General features: G+C 38.9%; 2 protein-coding genes across 3 annotated transcripts in view; both read right to left on the reverse strand.

Annotated features, from left to right (window-relative positions):
• Window positions 1-1754, reverse strand: part of LOC107200205 — a 28509-nt gene extending 26755 nt beyond the window's left edge. The window contains exons 1-3 of one of the 2 annotated variants that reach the window (XM_033512177.1): window positions 1701-1754; window positions 1404-1479; window positions 337-405 (exon numbers count right to left, since the gene is read on the reverse strand). In XM_033512177.1, coding sequence (XP_033368068.1) covers window positions 337-405; window positions 1404-1479; window positions 1701-1717 — 162 coding nt within the window. In that variant the 5' untranslated portion in view covers window positions 1718-1754. Of the gene's footprint in view, window positions 1-336; window positions 406-1403; window positions 1480-1700 lie in introns of those variants that run through there. The other variant, XM_015618351.3, reaches the window with a different exon arrangement.
• A 470-nt stretch (window positions 1755-2224) lies between these two features.
• The window catches only part of AHRR (aryl-hydrocarbon receptor repressor), a 70823-nt gene continuing 49134 nt past the window's right edge, over window positions 2225-23913 (reverse strand). Inside the window, exons 4-10 of the mRNA XM_033512178.1 lie at window positions 21022-21111; window positions 19615-19744; window positions 18049-18182; window positions 16609-16808; window positions 14821-14939; window positions 13724-13865; window positions 2225-11170 (exon numbers count right to left, since the gene is read on the reverse strand). Coding sequence (XP_033368069.1) covers window positions 10051-11170; window positions 13724-13865; window positions 14821-14939; window positions 16609-16808; window positions 18049-18182; window positions 19615-19744; window positions 21022-21111 — 1935 coding nt within the window. The 3' untranslated portion in view covers window positions 2225-10050. The remainder of the gene's footprint in view (window positions 11171-13723; window positions 13866-14820; window positions 14940-16608; window positions 16809-18048; window positions 18183-19614; window positions 19745-21021; window positions 21112-23913) is intronic.

Raw genomic sequence — 23913 nt, forward strand, 5'->3', positions numbered from 1 at the left:
CCTGGAAGACCACAGTACTTTTATCAACTGTATCCAAAAACAGAAAGCTGAATTCTTTCACCACCTGTGGCCCCTGTGTATTTCAAATGTTAATTTCACAATTAGCACACATTTACTTTTAGGTACAGCTGATGTTTCAAGTTACATGGTGCACAAAGCAGAGTTGAGAGATTCCCACCTCATCTTTTTCTTGGGATATTTCGAGCAAATTATTGTTACAAATCTACCAATAAGTCAGATAAGCACTTGAAGCCGTGTGAAATCAAGTAGTGAATTTGCAAGAGTCCCGGATTTATGATTAAATCTGCATATACATTTAATATGGAAAAAGTTTACCTTTCTATGCTTTGAACCACGATAGTGTGACTGAAGACTTATAGCACACATACAGGAAATTTTACAAACCTGAAAGAGAAAAATTGAAGGCACATCTTCAGTTATGCTACAAATATTCTGCCGCTGGTGAATCATAAATGTGAAAAACATCTGTTCCTACAGTGTAATCGTGCAATTCTCAAGGTCCTCTTTGGCTCAAACAGTACAGTTTGCATGACTTTTAGGAGAACAGCTTACCACTAAAATGTCCAGAAATAGTATGCAAACCTGTTCAAACAATACTTAAACACATGTTTAAATAAATCAGGTGGTAAGAAGTTTTTAAGAGCCTCCCCCTTCTGTGCTACCAGCACTTTCTGAATTCTTAGTTTTCTAAAGTTCTCCAAGCTGGAAAAGTCAGCAGAAAGGGATGATCGTGCAGTGACTAGAAAGGAACAGAGGCAAAATTACGCTCTAGAATAACTGCAACTCTGCTCATTGTTCATTCAAACCTACGTTAAAGGGATCAGAAAAACAATGGAGGAAGACACATGCATTTCATCAAGATCCACAGACACCACTGCAATAATTAACAGAAGCCAATACAGACGTACAAATATTTCTTAAAAGTTAGCTTTTAAAAAAGCAACGACTAGTGCATGCGAATATTGTCTGTTTCCTTTACATACTGTCTTGTTATATATAACAAGATACGCTGTCGCAGGAACTTGAATAAGCCAGAAAAACATTCAGTGCTACAAAACCACTACAGGAATGGCAAATGTAACGCCTTCTGACACGGAGCTGCAGCTTTTAGAGATAAATGAGCCTTTGCGACCGCCGATCAGAAACACTCAGCAGAGACTGGAAAGGCTGCAATTAAGAACCATTCAGGGCACCCGTGACTGCTCAAGAACAACCTGAATTCACCGAATGCGGAGAGCAGCAGCTCTTCCAGGGACATCACTCCCCACATTACAGCCCCCCTCGCTCCCAGCTCTGCCCGGCACGCCTGGCTCAGCTCCCCCGTCCCCGCACGCCTTCCGCTGCCTGCCCCGCCTGAAAACCCACCGAAGACACACACTCACTTCGCAGTAAAAATGTTTTTCCCCAGGCTCCGCTTTGCCATTTTCTGCCTTAACTTCCTCAGGCGCGACGTTCATCCTGCACGGCCGGGAAAGAAAAATTAAAAAATAAAAACAAAAATAAAACCAACTCTTGCTCAGACGGTGCTTTACAGCGACCTAGGGGGAGCGGGGGCCACGCCTCAGGCGGACGAGCCGGGTTATTATTTTGCTATTTAAGCGCTATTGTTTTATTCTATGGCTCAATCCACATCTTCCACCCCCGGCGCAGCCTCAGACCATCCGGGAGCTCGCGCCCACCTCACCCCCCACAGCATTCGTCACTTCCGGCACTGCCACAGCCGCGCCCCCAGGCCGGAGGCCATTGGCGGGCAGCCGCTAGCCTCGACCAATGGGAAGCCAGAATCGCTCCGCTCTCCCGGCTGCAGGCCACGCCCACGGGCTGAGGCCGCGCCCCCGGGCCAAGGGAAGAGCCCGGGAGCGGGCCGGGATGGATAGTGGGTGCGTCAGGAGGAACCCCGGGAGGAGGGCAAGGAGAGCATGCTGGGACCAGTTGAGGCCAAGAGAGGATACTGTAACCAGTTCAGACCAGGGTGGGTGCCTGGACCTGTTTAGGATGGATACTGGGAGCAGTTCAGGCTGGGGGTGGATACTGGGACCAATCCAGAGCAAATACGGGGAAGGGGGCAGGGAGGACAGATGCTGGGGCAAGTCCAGAGGGGATACTGGTTGAGGTTTTATCTCAGCTCCCTCCCAGTTGAGGCCAGGGAGTGCTGGGCCCAGTATGGGGAAAGGGCAAGAACACACGCAGCAGCAGCAGCAGCTTTAATTTAAATGCAAACGTTTTATTTGAAAATGTCTCAGCTTTATGCTTCTGCCTGGTAATAAATGTAAAATATAATTTAAGAAGTATGCTTGAAAGTTCCTTCTAAAAGCAGGCTGAGGAGACAGTACAAAACACAACAGAAAAATGTGCCGGTTTTAAACAACATCAAATCCACAGGTCACTGCCTGGTTTGAATCAGCCACAATATGTTTTACAGGTATATTAGTGATATACCGTGACACCTATGATACTCCTATGCACACAGCAGCACAGCCAGTGCTGCTGGTTGGGTTACACATTACCAAAGGTGATCCCACAGGTTTCCCTGGGTTGCCTTCCCCGGGGCTGGAGCTGCACCTGTCTGTTGTTTCATCTCCCCAGATGGGCAGCGTTCATGCCTCAGTCAGATGAAGGTAATGCCCCAGTGCAGGCATTACCTGCATCATGTAGAACATTTTCAAATAGTGGTAGAAATACACCCTCCCCAAAAAAAAAGTTTTGGGGAATCATGGAGTGCCAGATACTACCAAATACACACTACCAGATACCAGTTTTACCAAAACTGTTGGTAGAACTCCGTGCGCCTATTTGTTTATCATAGAACCATAGAATGGTTTGGGTTGGAAGGGACCTTAAAGGTTATCCAGTTCCAACCCCCCTGCCATGGGCAGGGACACCTTCCACTAGAACAGATTGCTAAGAGCTAATCCTGTCCTCCACTGTGTTTCTTCAGGAGAAGCAGAAATGGCACTTTTAATACAGGATTGTAAGTGGAGTGTGGTGGCAGGTGATACGCCTTTGGTGATGGTGTTATTGGTACCTGGACATTTCTGTAACAGTCAGTCTTTTACATGGGGTCACATTAAAATGCTTGATCATTATTTGTGGTTCTAATCTCAAAATCTGAAATGGACTGATTGAAAACACTGCACTGTACATGCCATGTAATGCTTCCATACCCTTAATTAAAAAAAAAAAATTAAAATTGCAAATTAAATTGCAATTCCACAGTGAAAGAATAAACCCATGTAGAAAAAAATGAAAGCAAAAAGGAGAAAATTAGTTCCTTGATTTTTTGAAAGAGAGACCTAAAGAAAGTTCTAAAGAAAAAGGATTTTTGTCTAAAGGAAAAAGGATTTGGCATTGTATACACACTTTGCAGCACTTAGCTGGGGGTTTCTTGGCAGTACAGACTCCTGAAAAGAGGATGTTTCACCAGCAGACCTTTTTTCTGGTGTAGGGGTACAGCTGCTATTAGTGAGTACCTCCATCATATTAAAGAGGAGGGAGGATGTGAGGGATTGCACTTCTGCCTAACACTGTTCTTTTGTCAAAACTTTTGAAGTATGCCTAAAGTGGAAATAAAGCTACAGACACAGAAAACAGAAAGAATGGAGACCAAAATGTACAATCCTATGCAATCAAAAAGGTGGAAAACCTAGAGAAGGAAAAGGGAATTGCCTTTAAGGAAGAAAGTGTTCTTTGGTTTTGTCAAGCTCAGAGAGGAGAGGGTGTGAGGAAGAACCCTTTCAGAAGAGGGAAGTTTGTTGACCTTGAAGAGGAAGTATCTTCTTAGCTATGGTGAGAATAGAAACAAAACTGAATACTATTATTGAGAACTGAGATAACTTTTGCCTTTTTTAAGCTCTTTTTAGAAAGACAAAAAAAAATTACAATATTTGATGCTTGCCTCTCCTTATTTCACATTTTAAATTAGCACAGGGAAGATATACATAGTCCAAATTCTTAAAAAAAAAAGGGGGAGGAAAAAAGAGGTTCAGAAGGGAGATCTCACACCCTCCTGTGGTGCAAAATTAGGTGGTCTAGACCAGAACTTCACCTGATTTTTTTTTTACATAGCCTTTTAATTGTTGAAATACAATTAATAAGACCAGCCAAGCAGCTGATGTTCTTTCTATTGCCTCCTGCCACATCTTTATTTACCATAATTCTACCAATACAAATATGAAACTGGAGCTGTCCCTGGAGCCCTGTTGCATCAAGGAAATCTTGAAAAACTTTGGACTGCATAGTTAGAGCATCAGCTGCACAATTACCAGCAGCAAGAGAGTTAATGCACACACCGAATTTGCCAGAGTTTGGAAAACTAGCCCCAGGAAAGGAACAGGAGCACTTCATGCCTCTTATAATGATGTTTTCAGTCTGATTGAGAAATGTATCTTAGCATTGGAATGACTCAATCCTTGTTTTCAGTAAATTATTTTTAACCCAAAAGTTACAAAATAATTAAAAAAAAAAAAAAGTTATTTCAGATCACAGAATTTTTAACAGTGGATGAAGAATTAATGTTGTAGTCACAGAATAGTTACACCTTGATGGCAGTATATCTTTTCTCGCCCCAAAATTAGCCTTAACATTTTTTTTTTTTACTTCCAAATTTCCACTCAAAGGACATCTTTGCCTAGGCACAAGCATCTCCAGACATTTGGGTTATTTTTTTTGTAAAAGTACTATGTGTGTTTCGAATATATTTCAGCCTGTCACTGATGACTTTGTTCAGAGGCATTTCTGATAGCATGGTAGGGAAATGTAATCATAGTGACAAGAACATGCCAGATGTCACTGAACCATGACAAAGATCTGTTTGTCAGGATGGTAGTGCCTATGAAATGTAGAGTATAAGCTACCCAGTGCAGTCTTTGTGTATGAATCTCCTTCAGCTGGATAAAAGCCTTGTGATTACATCCCGAGCATGGCCACCTGCACAATCTCTTGCTCTCTACATGTTACAGACACCTGTTTCAGTTGTGACACAATTTCTCATAGCACCTGGCAAGACCTAAAACAAGAAACTCCAAGGAAAGAAACTCCTGTTCTAGTGAGAAACTTTCTACAGTCTAGTTTAGGTTTAGGATTTTTGTCTCAGTATGATTAGAAAAATATTTCAATTTTGAATGTTTACACCCTAAGGGAGTAGAGAAACAGAGAAGGTATTAGCAGATACAGAAGACAAGAAAAATAGAACACATCTATAGCCCTGATATTCTGAGGTTGGTTTTCTTTGCTAAGTGACTCTTAAATGAAATATGTTAATCTTTTTACCACTACCTAAGGCAATATATGTACATGGGTAGGGGGAATGATGCCTTTTAACTATTAAATTTAATTAAAATGTAACACCTTTTTAAGACAATATAATGGGTTTCCTGAAATAACTACAATGAGTGAGGCTGTCCTATTTAAGTTCCAGTATGGCTTCAACACGAGTTAAGAAAAGCTTCTAGGCAGCAGAAGCTGATCTTATCCCACATAATATTCCTTGCCTCAGGCTTGTTGCCTCTTAAGTATTTTAAGTACTAGGAATTTCCGGAAAGAATTGCACGTGCCCCGTCAATCTCAAATGATCAGAGGATCAGCACCTAAAGTCTTACAGAACTGACTGATGCTCAAATGTCAGACTTCCCTATACCATCCAGAGCAGATTCAGATGTAAGAACTTTAAGAATACATGACTGTTCCAATGAAGGGAGGGTAAACCGCAGACTTTGCATTACCATGTTACAATCAAAGAGCAGAAAATTAGTCTTTCCTACAGTGAATTTAGGTACAGTCCCTTAATCTTTCATTTCCCTTGTTAAATCTCTGAACTGAGGATGACTGAAACAAGCTTATCACTCACATAGTGCTGCCCTCACTCAGAATTTTTGAAAGAAAACTCTGAAAGAGGAAGTCTTTGTTATCCAAAGACTTTAAAGTCAATGCAAATTATTTATAACATTACCTACAGTGGAGGTCTGCCCCAGTTTCAGTCACTACATAAGTACAGGAAAATCCACTCTTTTTGTTGTTTGAGCTTACTCCTAGCTCAAATCATGTTGTTCCTCAGTAAAAGTAGTAGCTTTCAAAAGTGTTGGACTAGCATTTGTATGGTGTTCAACAGCTGTCCACTGGCAGCTGAAATCAGGTCACATTCTCAGTAGACTTTGATCAGCAGCTTTAGCACTGATAATGGTCTGCTTTCTGTGGATCAAGTGACATCCCAGGGGGAGACACCTTCTCACAGCTTTTAGAACTGCTCATCTTCCATACCAAAATATACCCTCATCAAAGATCAGGGAATTCATGAGTTCATTCTCCATGTCTCAACCTCTGGAGAGTTTATGGCTGAGGAAGTTCGAATGCTATTATCAGTCAGGCATTTCTTTCAGCCTGAATGCTCCAAGTTCCTATTAGGCAACCATTTGACTAGGCATTTCTTCTACAAGAATAATTTTTTATTGTTGCTACAATAAATGCATTGGGAGGCTCCTAAAATAGACTTTAGGGTTGTGCTGAAGGGATACAAATACCAGTTCATTAAGGCTAAAAGCTAAACAAACACCAGCAATTGAACATATCTTAAACCCTACTTCTCAGTGCTAGCTTTTAGAATAATACCAAAGCAGCAACAACCACTAAGAAAATGTAACCATTTGAAAGAACTGCTCTGTCTTCCATCCTATTTACTGGTCAGTGCCAGGGGGTCATTAATGTCTGCACACAAAAAAAGTTTTGTAAGATTAAATCAGTGGTAATTTAGCAGGGTACAATGCATTGTCAGATTTCAGTCCCAACTCAATCCAGGGCACATATCATGGGGAGAGGATGAAGGCAGATCCGTGCTTTATAACACAAATGGCAAGAGATTATTTTAAGCATTTATTTCCTCTGTTCTTTCCAGGTACTTAGAAGGTAGTGGTCTTTGTTTGCTTCCAACAATGGTTAGCAATTGTCCAAAAAGAGGATAAACTGCTGATCTCTTCATGAGCCCAGTTCTTGAGAGATTGCTCTACTGCATGTGTGATAATTTAGACTAGAAGAAATTCTACTGATACCACATGTTTTCATGTGAGACTGAAATAAGAACTCAGCCATGAATTAAGTGGGCCAAAATCAAATGTGATGTGCAGGATAAGTGTGTTTTTCTTGGCTTCAGACTTTATGGAATAATAAGGAAACAAACTTGACTGCATTTACACAGCAGGGAGTCAGAAGGTGACATCTCACTTTTGAGTCACACATTCAACCATCCACCTAGAAGCCCATTACATCTCACATCTTAGATTATTACATGCAGAAGCTTCACCTATCTCTATAATATTGATCCAGATGTGTAAAATATGTCTGGGTTTGTTGGAAACATGAGAAAAATGATTTTAACTCATATGTGCCAGGAAAGCCTGAGAGCAGATAGAGCTACGTCAACAAACAAGAATGGATTTTGTAACAGGGAGAACTTTAGAGAATTCCTTTTGTTAGTATAAATTGCTTCTGCACTGAAGAGAGAAACCTGGCTGGTTTAGTTCTCCCACTCCCACTGTAGTCACAGCAGGTAATATTTCTAAGCACAAACAAGGCTTTTGGTGGCATAGTCCTCTACAGAGTTGCACATGGTGCAACCACTCCCGTTGTGCGAAATGGCACCAGCATGTCCAGATGAAGATGACAGTGTTTTACAGTCATATTTCATTAATTCAAATGATGTGACGCAGTGCAAGGCAGTGTAAAACAGAGCCCAGGTACTCTCATTCAGAGGGTTGTGGCAGTGATTCCAAGTGTGGAATTAAACAAGCAGCTTTCCAGAGGTCATGCAGACGTGTCCTCCAGCCATTGGTGCCCACACTACCCTGTCTCCCCATCACCTCGTTTCTGCGGGGCAGCTGCACAAGGAGCTGGACTAGAGAATATTACAGGGTTCATAGCACAACCCAACAGCAGCTTTGAGGCACATGGCAGAGTGTCTGGCACCAGCACATAGGCAGAGCCACTTCTATGTGCTGAGGAAAGGACTATGACAGCAACTCTGTGAGAGTCTAAAGAACTGCTGCTTGTAATTATGTAGATAGGGAAGCAATGAGGCAGAGGTTGTGCAGCAACACTGATTTATGGCAGCCTTACTCTGCACAAGGAACAAGTTTGCTTGCCCACAAGTATTTTTGCATTTGGCTTGAATTTATGTGATGTGGACAGTGGTGTACTGGAGATTAGTGTGAATTCCACACTGCGGTCTCACTTCAGAACGGGTTCTGAAATTGCATTGCAACCACTGGCAGGAGTATTAAAGTAAGGATATCAAGATTGTCTCAAATAAGAGGCAGCACATGGCCAACAGGGAGCTGATTTACCTCAGACACAGAAAATGAAACATTCTCATGGCTTGGATATGGTCAACTGGACAATGAGAGATTTAACCTGAGATACATACAGTAAGATGTTGTTGCTCCTCTTTACTGTCCAGTGTGCAGCATTTCATACCACACTTCATAAGCACTTAACTGGCATGCAGAGAATGCGTATCTTTACACCTGCCAACTCTAAAATACAGGCAGTAAATTCTGTCAGAAAAGATGGTCCATCTTCTTGGAGAAAAGCAGCCTCCCAGGTGCAGAACCATTGCACTACCTGAAAACTTCACTTATCCCACATATTTAAAGCATTTGGGAGAATTTTATGCCACTCATCTGGCATCGAAAGCCATGCCCTTTGTGACTAATAGATAAAGGAATACATTATAATTATTTATAACATTTTGAAAAAGAAAACATTCATTACAGGGCTTCTTTCAAAAAGCACATATACATACATCTAAGCTTTGTTTTTAAATGATGTGGTTGTTATATAGGTGAAGTTGATATAAAGTTGAAATAGTGCAATTTTAAAAGAAAAGTTAGTGCAGAAGTCAAACTACAACAATAACAAAACCCAAAATATAACTTTATTTTTATTTTTTTTTGTTATGGAAACACATAACTGTCTGGGTTTAAAGAAAAGTATATACTTTGTTTTCAAAAGCACTAAAGTGCACTGAAGTGCTTTTGAAAGGTATACATCCACCTCTCAGATTAAGAGTTTATTTTGGGATCAAAACTAGGATGTTTTTGAAAATAATCTTAGTGTGGGATTTGGTTTTGATGTAAGGTGACAATATCTAACAAGCTGCTATCAGTCAAAGAAATACTATCAAGTAAAAAAGTGCGTTTCCTTTGTTGATATTACAAGTAACAGCAAGGAAAATAATCAGAGAAATACTTTGTTCTCACATATACTTAATAGCATTATGTAACTCATTTATAGAAGTAGATTACATCCCATTGTTCAGTCTTTCAGCAGCAATGTGAAAGGCTGATGGCAATGAAACAGAAAAATATGGATTCTAAACCAATAATATTATCAAGAAAATTAGGAGTAACTTCAGTTTGAAGTGAAATAATTTCTAATGTATTTATGCAAGCCATTGTTTTTACTAATGTGGTCCTTTTAAATTAAGAAGTTGTGTTGGGAAGCTCTTTCCTACAGCCATTAATTTAATGCTGGGACGAAGGAATAGCTGGTCCTTCTTATAAGAGCAGAAAAAAAATTATAAAGCAAAAACTCCTATGGTAAACTGGCCACACTGAAGACCATAAACATTTTTGATTTGCACAGAGGCATCACATCAGCTTGAGAAAAACAAACAGAACAAAGGAAACAGAAATTGCTAGACCTTGCTAATGAACTGCAGACGAGAGGAAAGGTGATAAAGAAAAATTATCAGGTATACCTGTGCAGCAAGTAATGATTATTTTTCTGTGCCTGAGGTTTTATATTTCTTTCTTCTTTCCAAAGATCACTAAGAGAAGGGCAGTAGCGAGGGATAGGATGTGTGTACCTGTGTCTTGTTTCTTTTCACACACAGGTGCACACACACACACACACACACACACACACACTCACACTCAAAATCTTTACACTGGCTTTTGATTTTAGCAAGTCATTTAACTCAGCTGGAAGAGAATCTACAACTTCTTGCTTTTAACATTATAAATATTTCAAAAGTTATAAAATCTATTGCAAAAATGTACATTCAGTGGTTTTACGAGGCACAGGACCTGCTAATGTATTTTCAGGGAAGCTCGCATGTACTGTGTTCTGTCCACTGTTGGACAATGGTGGAGAATCAAGGGGCTCACGCTTGATTGCTTGAACCAAGCAAGGATTTTTAAATTCACATGGCATTTTGAACCCCTCATTAACCTGCTCTTTCTCCTCCCCTGGGCTGGGGCTGTAGAAGTGGCTGTAGCAAGCTGTGTGTGGCAGGTCAGGCATGTTCTCCAAACACGCGGAGGAGCTCTGAGGGAAAAATGGGGCCATCTCCTTGTTCCGTGAACCCTTGCAAGCTCTGTTCAAGTTCAGGTTGTTGGGATGGTTTGCTATGATGCATTGCCAATTATGGGGTGTATAAAGGCAGTGCCTTGACTTCTGGCAGGGCAAGGCTGGCTCGCAGAGGTCCGGTTCTGTTTTGAGGTGCATTCTGTTTGGATAGCTGGACACCTGCTTTCTCACCGAGCCGCTCTCATCCAGCCAGGCTCGGCTCTGCGAAAGCAGGTAGTTATCGGCAATGTTTTCAGAATCAGAGTCATATTCTGTTTTGATAGGCATCTCCAAGGGAATGGCTGTGTCATAAAGAGACTCTGAGGATATTAATGGTCTCTGCAGCTTCAGATGGTCTGTTGCATAGTTCTCTGCACAGCGCTGTTGGAGCCCCGAGTAAGACTGGCCATTTTCTGCACTCCCCCAGTGGGAAGAACAAGTTGATGCCAAATTTAAGAAATTTTGGTCTCTGTTGTAGAATGATCCAGCTCTCCTGTTTGGGCACATGTTCAGTCTCTGGCTCATAGAACAAGAACTTGAGTTTCTTAAAGTCCAGCTACTGTTTGTGGTGCAGTTGTTTTGAATGCCTAAAACTGATGTGTTGGAACTGAGAGGTTCCTCTTGCATAAAACACTCACCATTAGTATGAGGCTCAAACTTCACTTTTACATTATCTTGTTCATTCTTCACTGCTGCCCAGTTAAGATGCTTCCACTGGCCCAGAGTTTCAATGGCACTGTTATAGGAAAGTCCCTCCAGATTTCCTTTCAAACTGGCAAAACCATTTAGTATCTTCAGCTGTTCATCTTCTTCCCTTTCAAGAACAGCAGAAAAAAGAAGTCAGCCAAACAGAGGTTTCTAAATGCTTGTTTTCTGGGATACAGAGTGGCTCAACATGCATTACAAGTCATACATTGTCCTCAATATGGGACTCACACACTCTTATGCACATAATCTTTGCATTTGCTTGAGAGAGCAAAAGAGTGTCCCTGTGTTTGGGTGTCAATGTGTGTGCACAGCTAACTTGCTGAGGCATTGCTTCATTTGAATTCTGTCATGCATTGCTCTTCCATTTCAGGTACACAGTAATACAATACAGTATTTAAATAAATATTGTAATACAATACAGTAATTCCCTTACACTTTTGTTCTTCCCTTAAAATGTATCTAAATAATCTTTGTGTGTAGAAAATTCTAGAGATAAAATAAAAGTAATATCTTAAATGAGATATATTTTGTTAGCAAGGAGTTATTTGGACACATAAGAGCTTTCTGATCAGAATGACTTGAGGGAGAACTGTGGGGGTCTTATATTTCAAGAACACAGCTGAGAGGAAATAAAATGCCCAAATTAAATAACCAAATAGTCACAGATGTTCATATTTGATGTAGGTTTGTTCTATATGTCTAACTTAATTTATGTTGCCTTTTGTTTTCTAAGATGGCCAGTGAATTAATTTTCCATTACCTCCAGCTGAAGTACTCAACATTAAAGAAGAACACTGGCAGAGAGTGTTGCCTGAGCACTTCCATGCCCAGAGCAGATGTTTCCAGAACTGGGGCCCAAATCCAGAGATTTAGGTCTTGAATCCACTAATGTGCTGAATCCCAACTCTGCAGGGTCAAAGGGCTATGAAACCACCTCATCCTTCTCCAAACAAGAAGCAGACACCTCAATAGGGAACTGCATATGAGAACCTGAAGAGCTAATAAGGGGTTTAGAAGAACTTTTTCTTAGTTCACAATAGAACTTTTTCCTTGGGTATTGAATCAATGTGCAAGAAAAGGATTTTCCAGTAGAGGGAGTCCATGTTGTTACAAAGAGAGAACATCACACTGTAAAAATGTACACCACGAGAGAAAAATATTTTCTCTCTTTTTTTTCTTTACAAGGCATTAAATATTTTCAGTCCACTGCTAAATATTCTTATTATTAACAGTATTAAGATGCAAATGGTCTGATACAAGCTTGCTTCAGAACATGCTTCTCAGAAAATGGTCAAATTGGCAAGCACAGGACTGGACAAAATGCAAGAGCCAAAATAAGTTAAACCTGCAAATGAAGAATTTTACAGTGAAATAGTATCCAGTGAAAATTCTGCAAAAGAATCTATGTTTCCTGGAAGACAGAATACATTTTAACAACAACAAAAAAAAAAGTTGTAGCAAATATAACATATTGCAGACTAAGACAGAACTGAATATAATCACCAAGGCCAACTTCTGTAATGCTTCAGTCTGTGGAAACTATCAAGCATGAATGAAGGGGTTTAATCACTCACAAAGCAAAAATGTAACCAAATAAACGTGCTTAATTGCATAAAAGCAATTATAGAATAGAAGCAGAGAAATATATAATAGAAGCAGAGAAACTAATGAAAGAAAAAGCCCCTTTTAACTTAATGGAAATTCATTCCTTGACACAAGATGATGTTTGTGCCATCCCAGTAAAGGTAAAAAGTTCCAGCATCCTCAGGTGGGAGCTCCCCTGCTATTCATGTGGATCTTGGGTGATACGCAGCCCGCAAGGAATATCTACTCTAGATGTGCAAAGACTATTTCAGTTATATCTTCCACCTGCAAGGCATTCTAAAGGAAAAATTCTGGGATAACAGCCACATTTTTAACACTGGGCCAGATGGTGGCTACGTAAAACTCCTGGCCTCTGCTCACTTAGTCAACTCTCTTCCCTCAGACCAGCTTGAAGAGATACTTCAACAAGGCCCACAGGAACTGGAACAGACAGTCCCATGGGGGAAGGATGAAAAGCCCATTTGGGACAAAAGGGCAAAATTCATCCAAGAAGTCCTCTCTGAATGCAAATCTGTGAGATTAGTTTACACACCATGACCGAGCCTACAAGCAATTGGATGTATCTATCTACAAGCATACAATGAATATGAGTACCCTTCTTTAGATTTTGTTGCACATGCACAACTAAAAACATGAGCTCAACTGTCTTACATGAAGGGAAAAAAAAAGGCTTAACATAGTCAAATGCTGATAAGCAGAAAAACTAGGGCACTAGATTTTCAGCTGCAATGTAAAGCAAAACCCAAAATATATATTTTTTGTGCAAGAAAGTAAAATATTAATGATCAAGTATTTTCATTCTGTGTTAGTGTATATGTATACTCAACTTCAGAAGACAAAAGGGCTGAAGACAAAAAATAAATATTGTTTAGGACTGCAACAGCCATTTCATTTGTTCCAAAACAGAAATAGATTACCATATCATAAGTAAACTAAATTTTTCTCATTCAGCTCTTCTCTTAGATCACTACAGCCCTTTGAAAGATTTAATACAAAAAGAATACATTATTTTTTCCTATTTTTGTTTTGTTTTGTTACTAGAAAGTATACTTACTTTAACATTTGCTGTTGGGCAAGGACATATTCTGAACAACCACTTCGATACAGAAGTTGAGTGTTAGCTTGAACCCAGACCCAGTGATCTTCATTTGTTTGTACTTTGACTAGAGAAATGCCATTTTCTCCATTATTCTTTGCTATATAATTTAAAAGAAAATAGATGTTAATACAAGCAGTACTAATTTTTTGTTACCTGAACTGTGAATGTTCACAGATTTCTTTGTTGCCCTAGAAGCATCAGCATAGGAAAGTAAAAGCTAAAATATGTCACAAAATTAAGCAAATTACATCTTAAAACTAAAATTTGATAGGCCTGGTAAGGCACTTAAACTGCAACCAAGGATTTTTCAGTATTACTCATTCCTTCTAATATTTTCCTCTCAATAATAGTAGTACTAAACCCAAAAAAAAAACTGTTCATGAAAAACTGAGCTATAAGAGAGGAATTATTTTAAAGACATTAAAGATTTCCAGCAGATATGACAGAGGGAGAGTGCAAGTCCACTCAAGAAGAAGTTGCCCAGTGGGATAAACTTACCATCAGAATTGTATCCATTGTAAAATCTGAAATAGAACCTAGACTCTCATAATTTTTCCACAGCCAAACATTGGAAAATCACGAGTCAAAGTTGTGGGCACATCATGAGTTTTGAAGACAATGCATTCTAATTTTCCTCTGTATTCTAATCTTTGGGGAAAACTAACTTTTGTAACGTATCATCCAGTTTTCCTCAAAGAGAGATAGATATTGTTATTAATTATTAAGATTTTCACATAAACTTATTAAATTCAGTGCTGCCACTTTTAGGCAAGCATATGTTGAATATTCTTTTACTACCATTTATTTACTATTTACTATTTACCATGATTGTTTGTTTCTCTGTAAAATTTCTGCCCACTCTGAAATCACAGGCTGATTCAGAATTATCTTTTGAGGTGGACAATTTTTTTGTATTTTTTAAAAGAAGAGGTGTTAAGGAGAAGAAAAAGAAAGAGCATTGGGGCCAAAACCTGAATAACCTCTCAGGAGAAAATAAAATACAAGATTCTTTTATTACAAACTGTATATAATCTAGAAGTACTTAGCAGTACCTTTGATTTGGTTTTCAGCAATCTGTAATGCATTACTGAAGGCAGCACCTTCATGGTGATTGTTTCTTCCATATAATTCTGTTGCTTCACAAAATCCTGAACTTCCTTTTGAACTGGAGCTGCAGAGGGCAGAAAATGTGAAAAACTCCTTGTCAGTGAATGACAGCACAGCAGAATCACAAACTCTAAAAGATATGATCTTTAAGCTGGTGACCATTAGCAAAGGCGTTCGGTTTAAATATGTAACTAGCGCTAAATAATTATCTTTTCCCTGCATCATTTCCTTGCTCCAACTAGTATGTGACTGGAGTTCTGTATTCAATTAAGAGGAATAGCTATGTTTAGGAATATTTGTGCTCATGATTTACTATATCTGGAAAAAGAAATTTCATCTGGAATTGAAACAAATGCTGTGTATGCTCTTCCTATTCAAGTTACGTTCGAGGTACATACATCACAGTGACCAGCAATGCATTTAAGAGTTAGCATGACTTCAATTTGCAATAAGCAACATATGATTTGAATGTATTTCTTCCAATCTTTAGTTGAAAATGCTTGAATCACAGCTTTAAAAGGATGAATTTCTGTAACATATGCTTCCCTGCATTAAGACCATCCAGAAAAAAAAAAAAAAAAGACTATGTAAGTCTGCCCACCATCCTTGGCTACCACGCTTCAGGACTGAACCAAAGGAAACACGGAAGATAAATGGCTACTTCATTCTGGACAAGTCCTTGGCCACTGTCTAGTCAGGTAGTAAAGCATCTCTATTAGGAGCTCAATTCTGATCATCGCTTAATTTCACCTGGGCCACTGGAAAAACTAGCAAGTAGAACTGAGTTTCCAACTCTCTTCCAAAGGCCTGCGTAGTCCATTATATCGGACTTCCAGCAGTTTAGTTCTTCTCAAAAGGATGTACGTGCTAGAACCACATTATACATCTGGATAGTGAATACACCCATACACAAGCATAGTCTAATTAAAATACAAATTATGATACTGTCAATCATACTGACGAGCATTTTCCTTCACAGCAATAGAACTCATTTCTGTCAGGTTATATTTAAGCAAATAAGGGAAAATATGATCCTAGCCCCAAACATCAACAAATTCTGCCATATAAGAGTAACAAAAATAGGTGTTAGGAAGGAGATGAGTCTGAACACAATCTATCCTGATCTTCTGTGATTGCTACCAAATGATCACCCCCAAGCCATTTAGTGCAATTGTAAACTTACATGTTCATAAAACTGCTGTTGAAAGATAAATGCGAACACTGAGTACAACTCATTAGACTCTTTGTGAACAGCCCTGCCCCCCCCCCCCCCCCCACATTGAGGTTTCTGAAGTTTTCCTTTTCCTTTGCTAGCTACCAAAATGCCAAAGTGGAAATAAATGTCTCAGCAGAAGATACTGAAATTAGAAAACTCGCAGTAAAAATACTTTTTCTCTTCCACTTTTGCAGACAGTAGACTGGCTTACTGCATTGGTAACTTCTGAAGGTTAGAAAGATCCTAATGTTCCATTTCTAATATAAAATTTTATACATTGAAATATAATACTTAACATGTATTATGTATAAAGTACAATATATTGCATTATCTTGCATTCTATTATGTTATAGTAATTGCATTATATTTATTTTGTATTCAATAGTTAAATCCAGATCAATTAGTCACTTTTCTAAGACTGAGTTTTAAAACAGAGATATTTAGCATAATTTGTGGTCTTTACATGCTTAATAGCTCATAATCTTCACTAAATGCCAAAAGACTAATTTGTAAATACTTTGTGTTCGCTGCTGCTGCATCATCAGCTTTGTGTTTTGCTTTCACAAGCAGGCTTTTCATCTTCATCTCTGTCACAGAAGGGAGCAGAAGTGGTACCACTATGCAGAATAAGGACAGCTGAGGTGGCAATACTGTTCCTGATGAGGACTTCTTTCTTTGTCCAAAGAGGAACTTTAGTTTGCCTTGGAATTGCATTGTCTGGTATAAAAAAAAGACAAAAAAAAAAAAACCAACAAAACACCAACAACTTAAGCATTTAGTGTATAAATATTTAAAATTCTAATACAATCTATGGACTCTGTTATTTAACACCAAACCCAGTTTTGAATCAGAAATTAAAACTAGGAATTTCATTTTCTTCATATAATTTGAACCATGCCATTTCAGAGACAGGGTGGGTGGAGGTACTATCAACAGTAAGATGAGACTTTTGAGGCTGGTTGAGGTTTTTTTCTCTCTTGTGTAACATAGGAGTTCTGTGTTACATTCTGTTCACCAAAGCAGGCTGTGCACAGGGGTGCAAAGAGTTGTTTCCTCTGTACCCCCACTGAAGCTGGAACCGTTATTTTTTCCATGCTCTGTTCCGTCCAGCAAGATGGTTTCTTAGTTTCTTTTCTCTTACTCTGCGCTTTCTTTGGAAAGTATACGGACTGGCACAACCCAAAGACTGTGAAGACAAGTGCTGAGGGAAAAGATGGGCCCAAGATAGCTGGATACATAGTGCATAGCTTGGATGGAGCCATCCTTCCCTGCCTCAAATCTCCATAGTCAGAAGGCAGGGATCGAGTTAACAGCAAGCTGCTGCCTTTCAGTGAAAAAATTAACTACCAAAAGATGCCCAATGAAAAATCAGCCCATTTGAGTTAGGCATTTTCCAGAGCTACAAGATTAAAGCAGGGATGCAGAAATGATGGCTGTTAAGACCCATAGCCTTCCAGCAAATGAGCATCTGAGACAGATCTTGCATTTCCCAGTCTCATGCTGATCATTTCATTTTCTTTGCACGTGCTGGAGTTTCCCCCAAGTAGAAACAGCATTGGTCTTTACTAAGGAAAGGGAGAAGAAGTGATTTCTAGAAATGAACCACTCCTAGTATGGAACATGCAAGAGACTTTCCAGTTCTGGGTTTTATTATTAAAGGATTCTTTACAAAAGAAAAAAGCAATTATCCTTATTTTTCCTTCTTCTTAAAGCAAATACTTTGGGCTTAAATGTTAATTGTTGAAATTCAGACTCGCCACCCTTGTGTTTTGCCCAGTACAAACTGAGGACAGATATTGTCGAAAAGAGCTTAAGACATAAATTTTTTTTTAATCTTTCAGTTTCAGATATTACTTCTTTTCTCCCATCACTCTTTACACATATTAGTATTTATCTTTCTGTGTTTCTTTTTAATACACAGCAAAAGATCTAAGCATCTAAGCAAAGTTGTACTTACAAGGAATCCAGAAGTACTGTCCAACAAGCAGCGAACTCGACAGATGAAACAGCGAGTTAGAAAGGAAGAATAATCTGTTGTCATGCTGTCATTCTCCTGTGCTTTGAACAATTTACTGAGAATATATTCTTCTCCTAGGAACAACAGTGGAGGCAACATATATCAGATCACACTAAGAAATAATGAAAATGTTCTGTAGCCAGTTGAGGAAGCTGTTACGGAAATTGCTAAAAATTGCTTTATGGATGGGCGAATATTCAATGGTGTCATGTATGGATACATCTGCACATGCTCTACCAAAAGTAAAATAAAAGCTCTGCAATGGCATTTGGGTGAGTTTCTTCAGAAATTTGGACTTTATTTCCTGAGTTTTTGTGATTTTTTTTATGACGCAAAACAGGGTAACAGATGTTGCTGGGTTTGAGATCAGAGATCACAGAAAATGCATTAGACAGGAGAACAAAATAAGGAAAAATGCTAATCCTAGGGAAAAAAAATCAGAACAAAAAAATGGACAGTAGATGCTTAGCTAACGTTCAGCTGTTGCATCTCCTTGATTTTTTTGTATAAGTGCACAGTTTTTGAAATATTTCCCAAAGGACACAAGTATTTTTGCAAAACTATGAACTCGACCTGAAATTCTCCACAATATACTTTAGGACAAAAAATCCAAATATTTGTGAATTTCATAGTTTGAAATATTAGTGCATGTTGTTTTGCTTGTTTCCTGCATACTTCCCACAAAATCTTGCAAAGCCCCTCAGATATTTATAAGACTCTTGTAAAACACAGAAAATGTTTTACAGGAGATACAAGAAATTCCACCAAAGTTTCATGACTATGTTCCTGAGGACTTTGCAGAGGTTGCTGAAGGATTTCTTGCAAGCTTCTCCCCGCTCATCCGGTGACTATGCTTCCTAATTTATCTCCTCGGTTGCTACCTCACCTTCTGGTGAAATGCATACATTTTGCTGGGATCTGTAATTCTTTACAAGGTTAACAATCTCAATCTGATTGTAAGTTCTGAAGGTATGATTTCAGCTTAATACCTCGTGTAGGAGAAACCTTGAGTGCAGGCATCCAACTCCCAGCCTAAAGAAGTACAGCCTCAGAGGAAAAAGTGCATTGCTAAAGCTACTTGATCTTCAGAAGGCTCCTGTCTACATCATTTTGCATGGGAAAAAAAATGGCAGAAAGTGATGCTGCCGCAGTGGTTCTGTACAGAAACCTTTTGCATCAGTTACTGATGTCCTGATCTGTTGTCAACAAAAGTTTAGCAGTATGAAGAACTGATGCTGCTCATTCTGAGTGTGTAAGAATACATATAGGCACATCAGAGAAAAGTAAAGGAAACAACTTTGCAGCACCAGTGGCACACCCTAACTTATAGATGCCCAGGATCAGGAAGAAATATCATCTCTTTATGTCTCAGCATAAATAAATGGCTACTATGCATCTTTTCAGTGAAGAACTGACTTGACGTAGTACTGACACAGGCATAGGTGGAGTGCAATTCTACCTCTGTACAGTGGTGCCTATGTTTCCAATCAACATACACAATCCCACCTGTTTCTGACTGTAGTTGCTGTCCAGAAAACATCTGGGGAGGATTCATGGCCCAGTGCAGTTGTCTACAAAAATCCTGGCGGTCATCCACATGAATGTAATCATATATGTTTTGGTGCATTACATCAGTCTGAAATAATTACAAGGAATGGTTAATTACTGACTGTAGGGGGGCAGCCACTTATCTTTAGATTGATACTTTGCTTAAAATTATGGCAGGTGTAGGACACCTTCAGAGCAGTTTGACTGAGGAAAGTTGTTTTAGAGGCCCCTACTTCTCAACATCTGCTTTTTCCCTCTCACATCCTAATATGATTCTTTCTATTCTTAACTCTTTTGTACATATGCAAATATGAGTAATAGAAATCCAACAGGAAAGTGATGACTAGTGGCATCCCCCAGGGATTTATGCAGGGCCAAGCCATCTTTAATTTCTTGACTGAGGAATCATGGGAGAGAATGCACACTCGGCAGGTTTGCAGAGGGTACCGGCTGGGGAGGGCAAGGCAGCTCCTTGGTGGGCTGTAAAAATAGGCTGACAGGAAACTCAGGAAATTCAGCAAAGGCAAATTTCTCTCTTATTTTTGGGTATCCCATGAAAAGAAAGAGATTAGCATATCAAAATGAGCCCAGGAGAGTGCTACCAAGACCCTTAAGAGGGCTGGAGTACATCCAGGAGAGAAGGACAGGGTTCGGCCTTCAGAAGGGAAAACAGCATACTGCTGTCTACATCAACTAAATGAGCAGGGAAAGAGAAGACAAAGCCTGACTCTTCTCAAAAGAATGAAGTGAGAGGGCAAGAAGCAACAGACACAAGTAGCAACATGGGAACCTAGGACTTAAAAATAAGCAGAAAAAAAATTACAGTCGTGGTGGCTAAATACTGGAACACATCTTCCAGAGCGGTCATAGAAACTCGAAGCTTGATCAGTCCTGAATCAACCTACTCTAGGTTTGATGTGCAGGAGGTTAGGCTAGATGATCTCCAGAGGTCCCTTTCAAACTGTGTCATTCTGTGACTTTAGAGTATATTTATTACGCACAGACAATCAGCCTACAAAAGCAACTTATACTGAAATTGAAAAGAAACTTCTAGCTAAATCTTAGTTTCATTACTGATCATGTTTCTGCTAACGAAAGCTTTATAAAAGGAAATCGCAAGAAATAAATCTTCACCTGTAGGATTTACATAAGAACCATTAGTCTGAGGTGGCATAGTAAAATAACCTAATTTCAGTAAGTGCATGTCTAATCAGCAGTAGAAGGATAAGGTGGATAAGGTAGCAACAGTGCTGCATTTAAAAATAATAGCGGAAGTTATAACATTGACTATATCTATATATATAGACAAGAAAGTCAATACAATGTCAGTGATTGCGTATTCTAAGTATTTCTCAATATATTTACCTGATGAAACCCTAGATAGTCCACAATTGTTGATGATGCATAGAATATCATTCCATCTGCACTCACCACCAAGGCAAAACCATTCAGTGACTGAAAAAGGAAAATAAAATACTTTAAAAGGTAATCAGAAGATAAAGAATCAAATTAGTATATGCAATAATTTTAAGAATATCCTAGGAATGAAAAAACTCATTCTGCAAAAAGTTGGACACTAAATTCTTTCCTACCATGAAAAATGAGTGACTACCTGGAACATGCTTTCTTTCTTTTCTAAAACAGTTAAGATAGTTAATTACAGTATATTAACATTACATATTACATTAGTAGTTTATTGTCTGCTTAATTGGGTGCATAATTATGTTTGCTCATGAAGTCATAGAATTAAAAATTTAATAGCACATGTCAACTACTTTGTTTTTCCTTTTAATTTAAAACTGCACATTCCATAATAATTGCTTTGAATACATAGGCATTAATACATATAATATAATAATAACCAAAGGGAAAATGAAATACATGTGCTGTTGTAACTATGACTTTAAAACTGGATGAGATTTTTTTTGTATGGCTTTTTTCTTAAGCTACTAAAGAAATACATACATAGCATAATTGCATAAATGCAATTAATATAAAAAGTAGGCAATGAATACCTCACTGGTATAAAACAATGCTTAATCTAGAAAAAAGCTAAATTAATTCTTACTCACTTGGTGATGCAAGGAAAGCAGGATGGAAAAATGAGGATTAAATTAAATACATGATGCAAACATTAAGATCGTGCTGCATGAGGACTGACTAATTTTTCTTCTCTTCCCTCGATAAAGGTTTGGTAACATATCTTTACTTTACTCCAAGGCAGTCTAGATTCTTTCATGTGGTGGCTTTGAGGTCTTTGAGATTACAGTTCAAATAGCTGTTGCTGAAATACTGGTATATTATTATTATCCTTGCTTCACCTAACTTTCAATTTACTGATGTGCCTATTAATCCTGAGTTAATCCTGAAACACAGTGAGGACAGATTTTCAATTTCTCAGTAACCAGATACACTGACATATTTTTGTGAGCTTGGTTTTCTCTTTTTGGTTCCTAAATAAGGACCAGATTTCCAAGACTGCTTGAAAGCTGTTCCCACTGTGACAATGGTGGGCACAATTTCAAGAGTTCAGTGCACAATAGACTGACCTCCTCAGAAGGTTTGACTCCCACCATAAATGTAGAGCACCTTTAGAAACGTGGCCTTGTGGGACCACACTTGGCCAGAGGCTCTGTGCCTTGAAGAACCTGTGAAACAATAACTTGATAAAAGTAGTGGAGAGCCTTCAATGGCTGTAGCAGCAGGTGATTCAATCAGGTCAACACTAACCATCAGTCAATGCTAAGAACAGTCAATGGCAAGCTTGTTTTACTCCATGTCAGCACCATAGGTAGAAATCCTTTGCAGAGTAAGAGTGATCTCTAGTTGTGCTTGTGTACTAGTTATCCTTGTCAACTCTTCAAGCACAAGGACTTGTTCAACTGGTGCTATTTCCTGCTCTAAAAAATGCCCAAATTTGTCCCAGCAGCTCACCAACCAGAAGTTGGTATGTCAAGATTTCTGCGCCTTCTCATTTGCACCTCTCACTGCACTGAGGGGAACCTCCATGGAGGGGATCTGTCATGTACATTTCCAACGTCAAATGGAGACAAGAAAACATTTTTGACAACTTGTCTCTTTGGACATTGTCGTCTTCACAACAATGAAACCATCAGTCATGTGATGTTAGGAATTTTATTACATTTCGAACATCTGGCAGGCCTTTTACTTTGGATAGACTAAAATTTTCCATAAAGATAGCTGTAGGACACTTAAGGGAGCTCCTTTTTGTCTGTGGCTCTTACCATACATATTCTGAAAGACCTTGAGTCCTGCCCATGGAACTGGACCAGGTAGAAGTTAAGAACATTTGAAAATTAAAGAAATGTGCTTAATTCTAAAAAGTTCTTAAGCTACGCAAACTTATACACCAAGCCCTACCTGGAAAAGCTTAAACAATGACCACAAGGTCTGAATATTACCAAAGAATCCTACACACTAACATGCTGAACATCCTTAAAATGTACCCTCCATTGTCCTGCAGGCAAGCTGGAGTTTTTCAGACCCTGTAGGAATATCTGCCTTTGTCAAAGATTGCTTCTATGGATCAAGAGATAAATTAATCTATTCAAAAAATTAGTTTCTTCAACATATTAGTACATACTCTTTAGGCTTAGACACATACATAAGAGATCAGTCTCCACCCGTAAAATGTAAGACAGTGGAAAACAGAAATATTCTCCTTACACTATTTTTTTTTTTTCACGAGGCTAGAGTCAGATTGGACTAGGTGCAGCAGCTTCTAAAAACTGGAAAGGGAAATGGGACCATGTGTATTTCCAAGGGTTTAGATCAGTGTACTGGCAACTATATCTGTGAGGTTGAGGAAGGTATTAAGAAAGAAGTGGGAGGGAGGAAGAGGGAAGAAGTGGAGGAAAAGTTCAAGGAGCCATGTGTTTAGGTTAAACCAGACACAAGTGTGGATTTGAAGCATGTATGTAAATGGAGATATTTCCAAACTCTCCCTGCTTTGTTTTCAGTTTGTTCTCAAAATGCTGGTGTCTTCATCTGAGGTAATATCTCTTAAATAAACACCCCCTGATTTTCACCACCCCAACTGCAGACATCAGATGCTTTGCCCTGCAAGCAGGGAAAGCAAAACCCACTTTGGTGCAAAAACAACTTTTATGGAGCCACATGACTCGGCTGACGATTAACACAAATTCCATGTCTCTAAATTCACTTTAGCTGAGAAACCTGCTGCTTCAGACACATTAAAAAAAGACAAGCTGGATAGCAAGTAAAACTTCATACCAG

This window comes from Parus major, chromosome 2 (genome assembly GCF_001522545.3).
Source record: "Parus major isolate Abel chromosome 2, Parus_major1.1, whole genome shotgun sequence".
In the NCBI taxonomy this organism is placed as follows: domain Eukaryota; kingdom Metazoa; phylum Chordata; class Aves; order Passeriformes; family Paridae; genus Parus; species Parus major.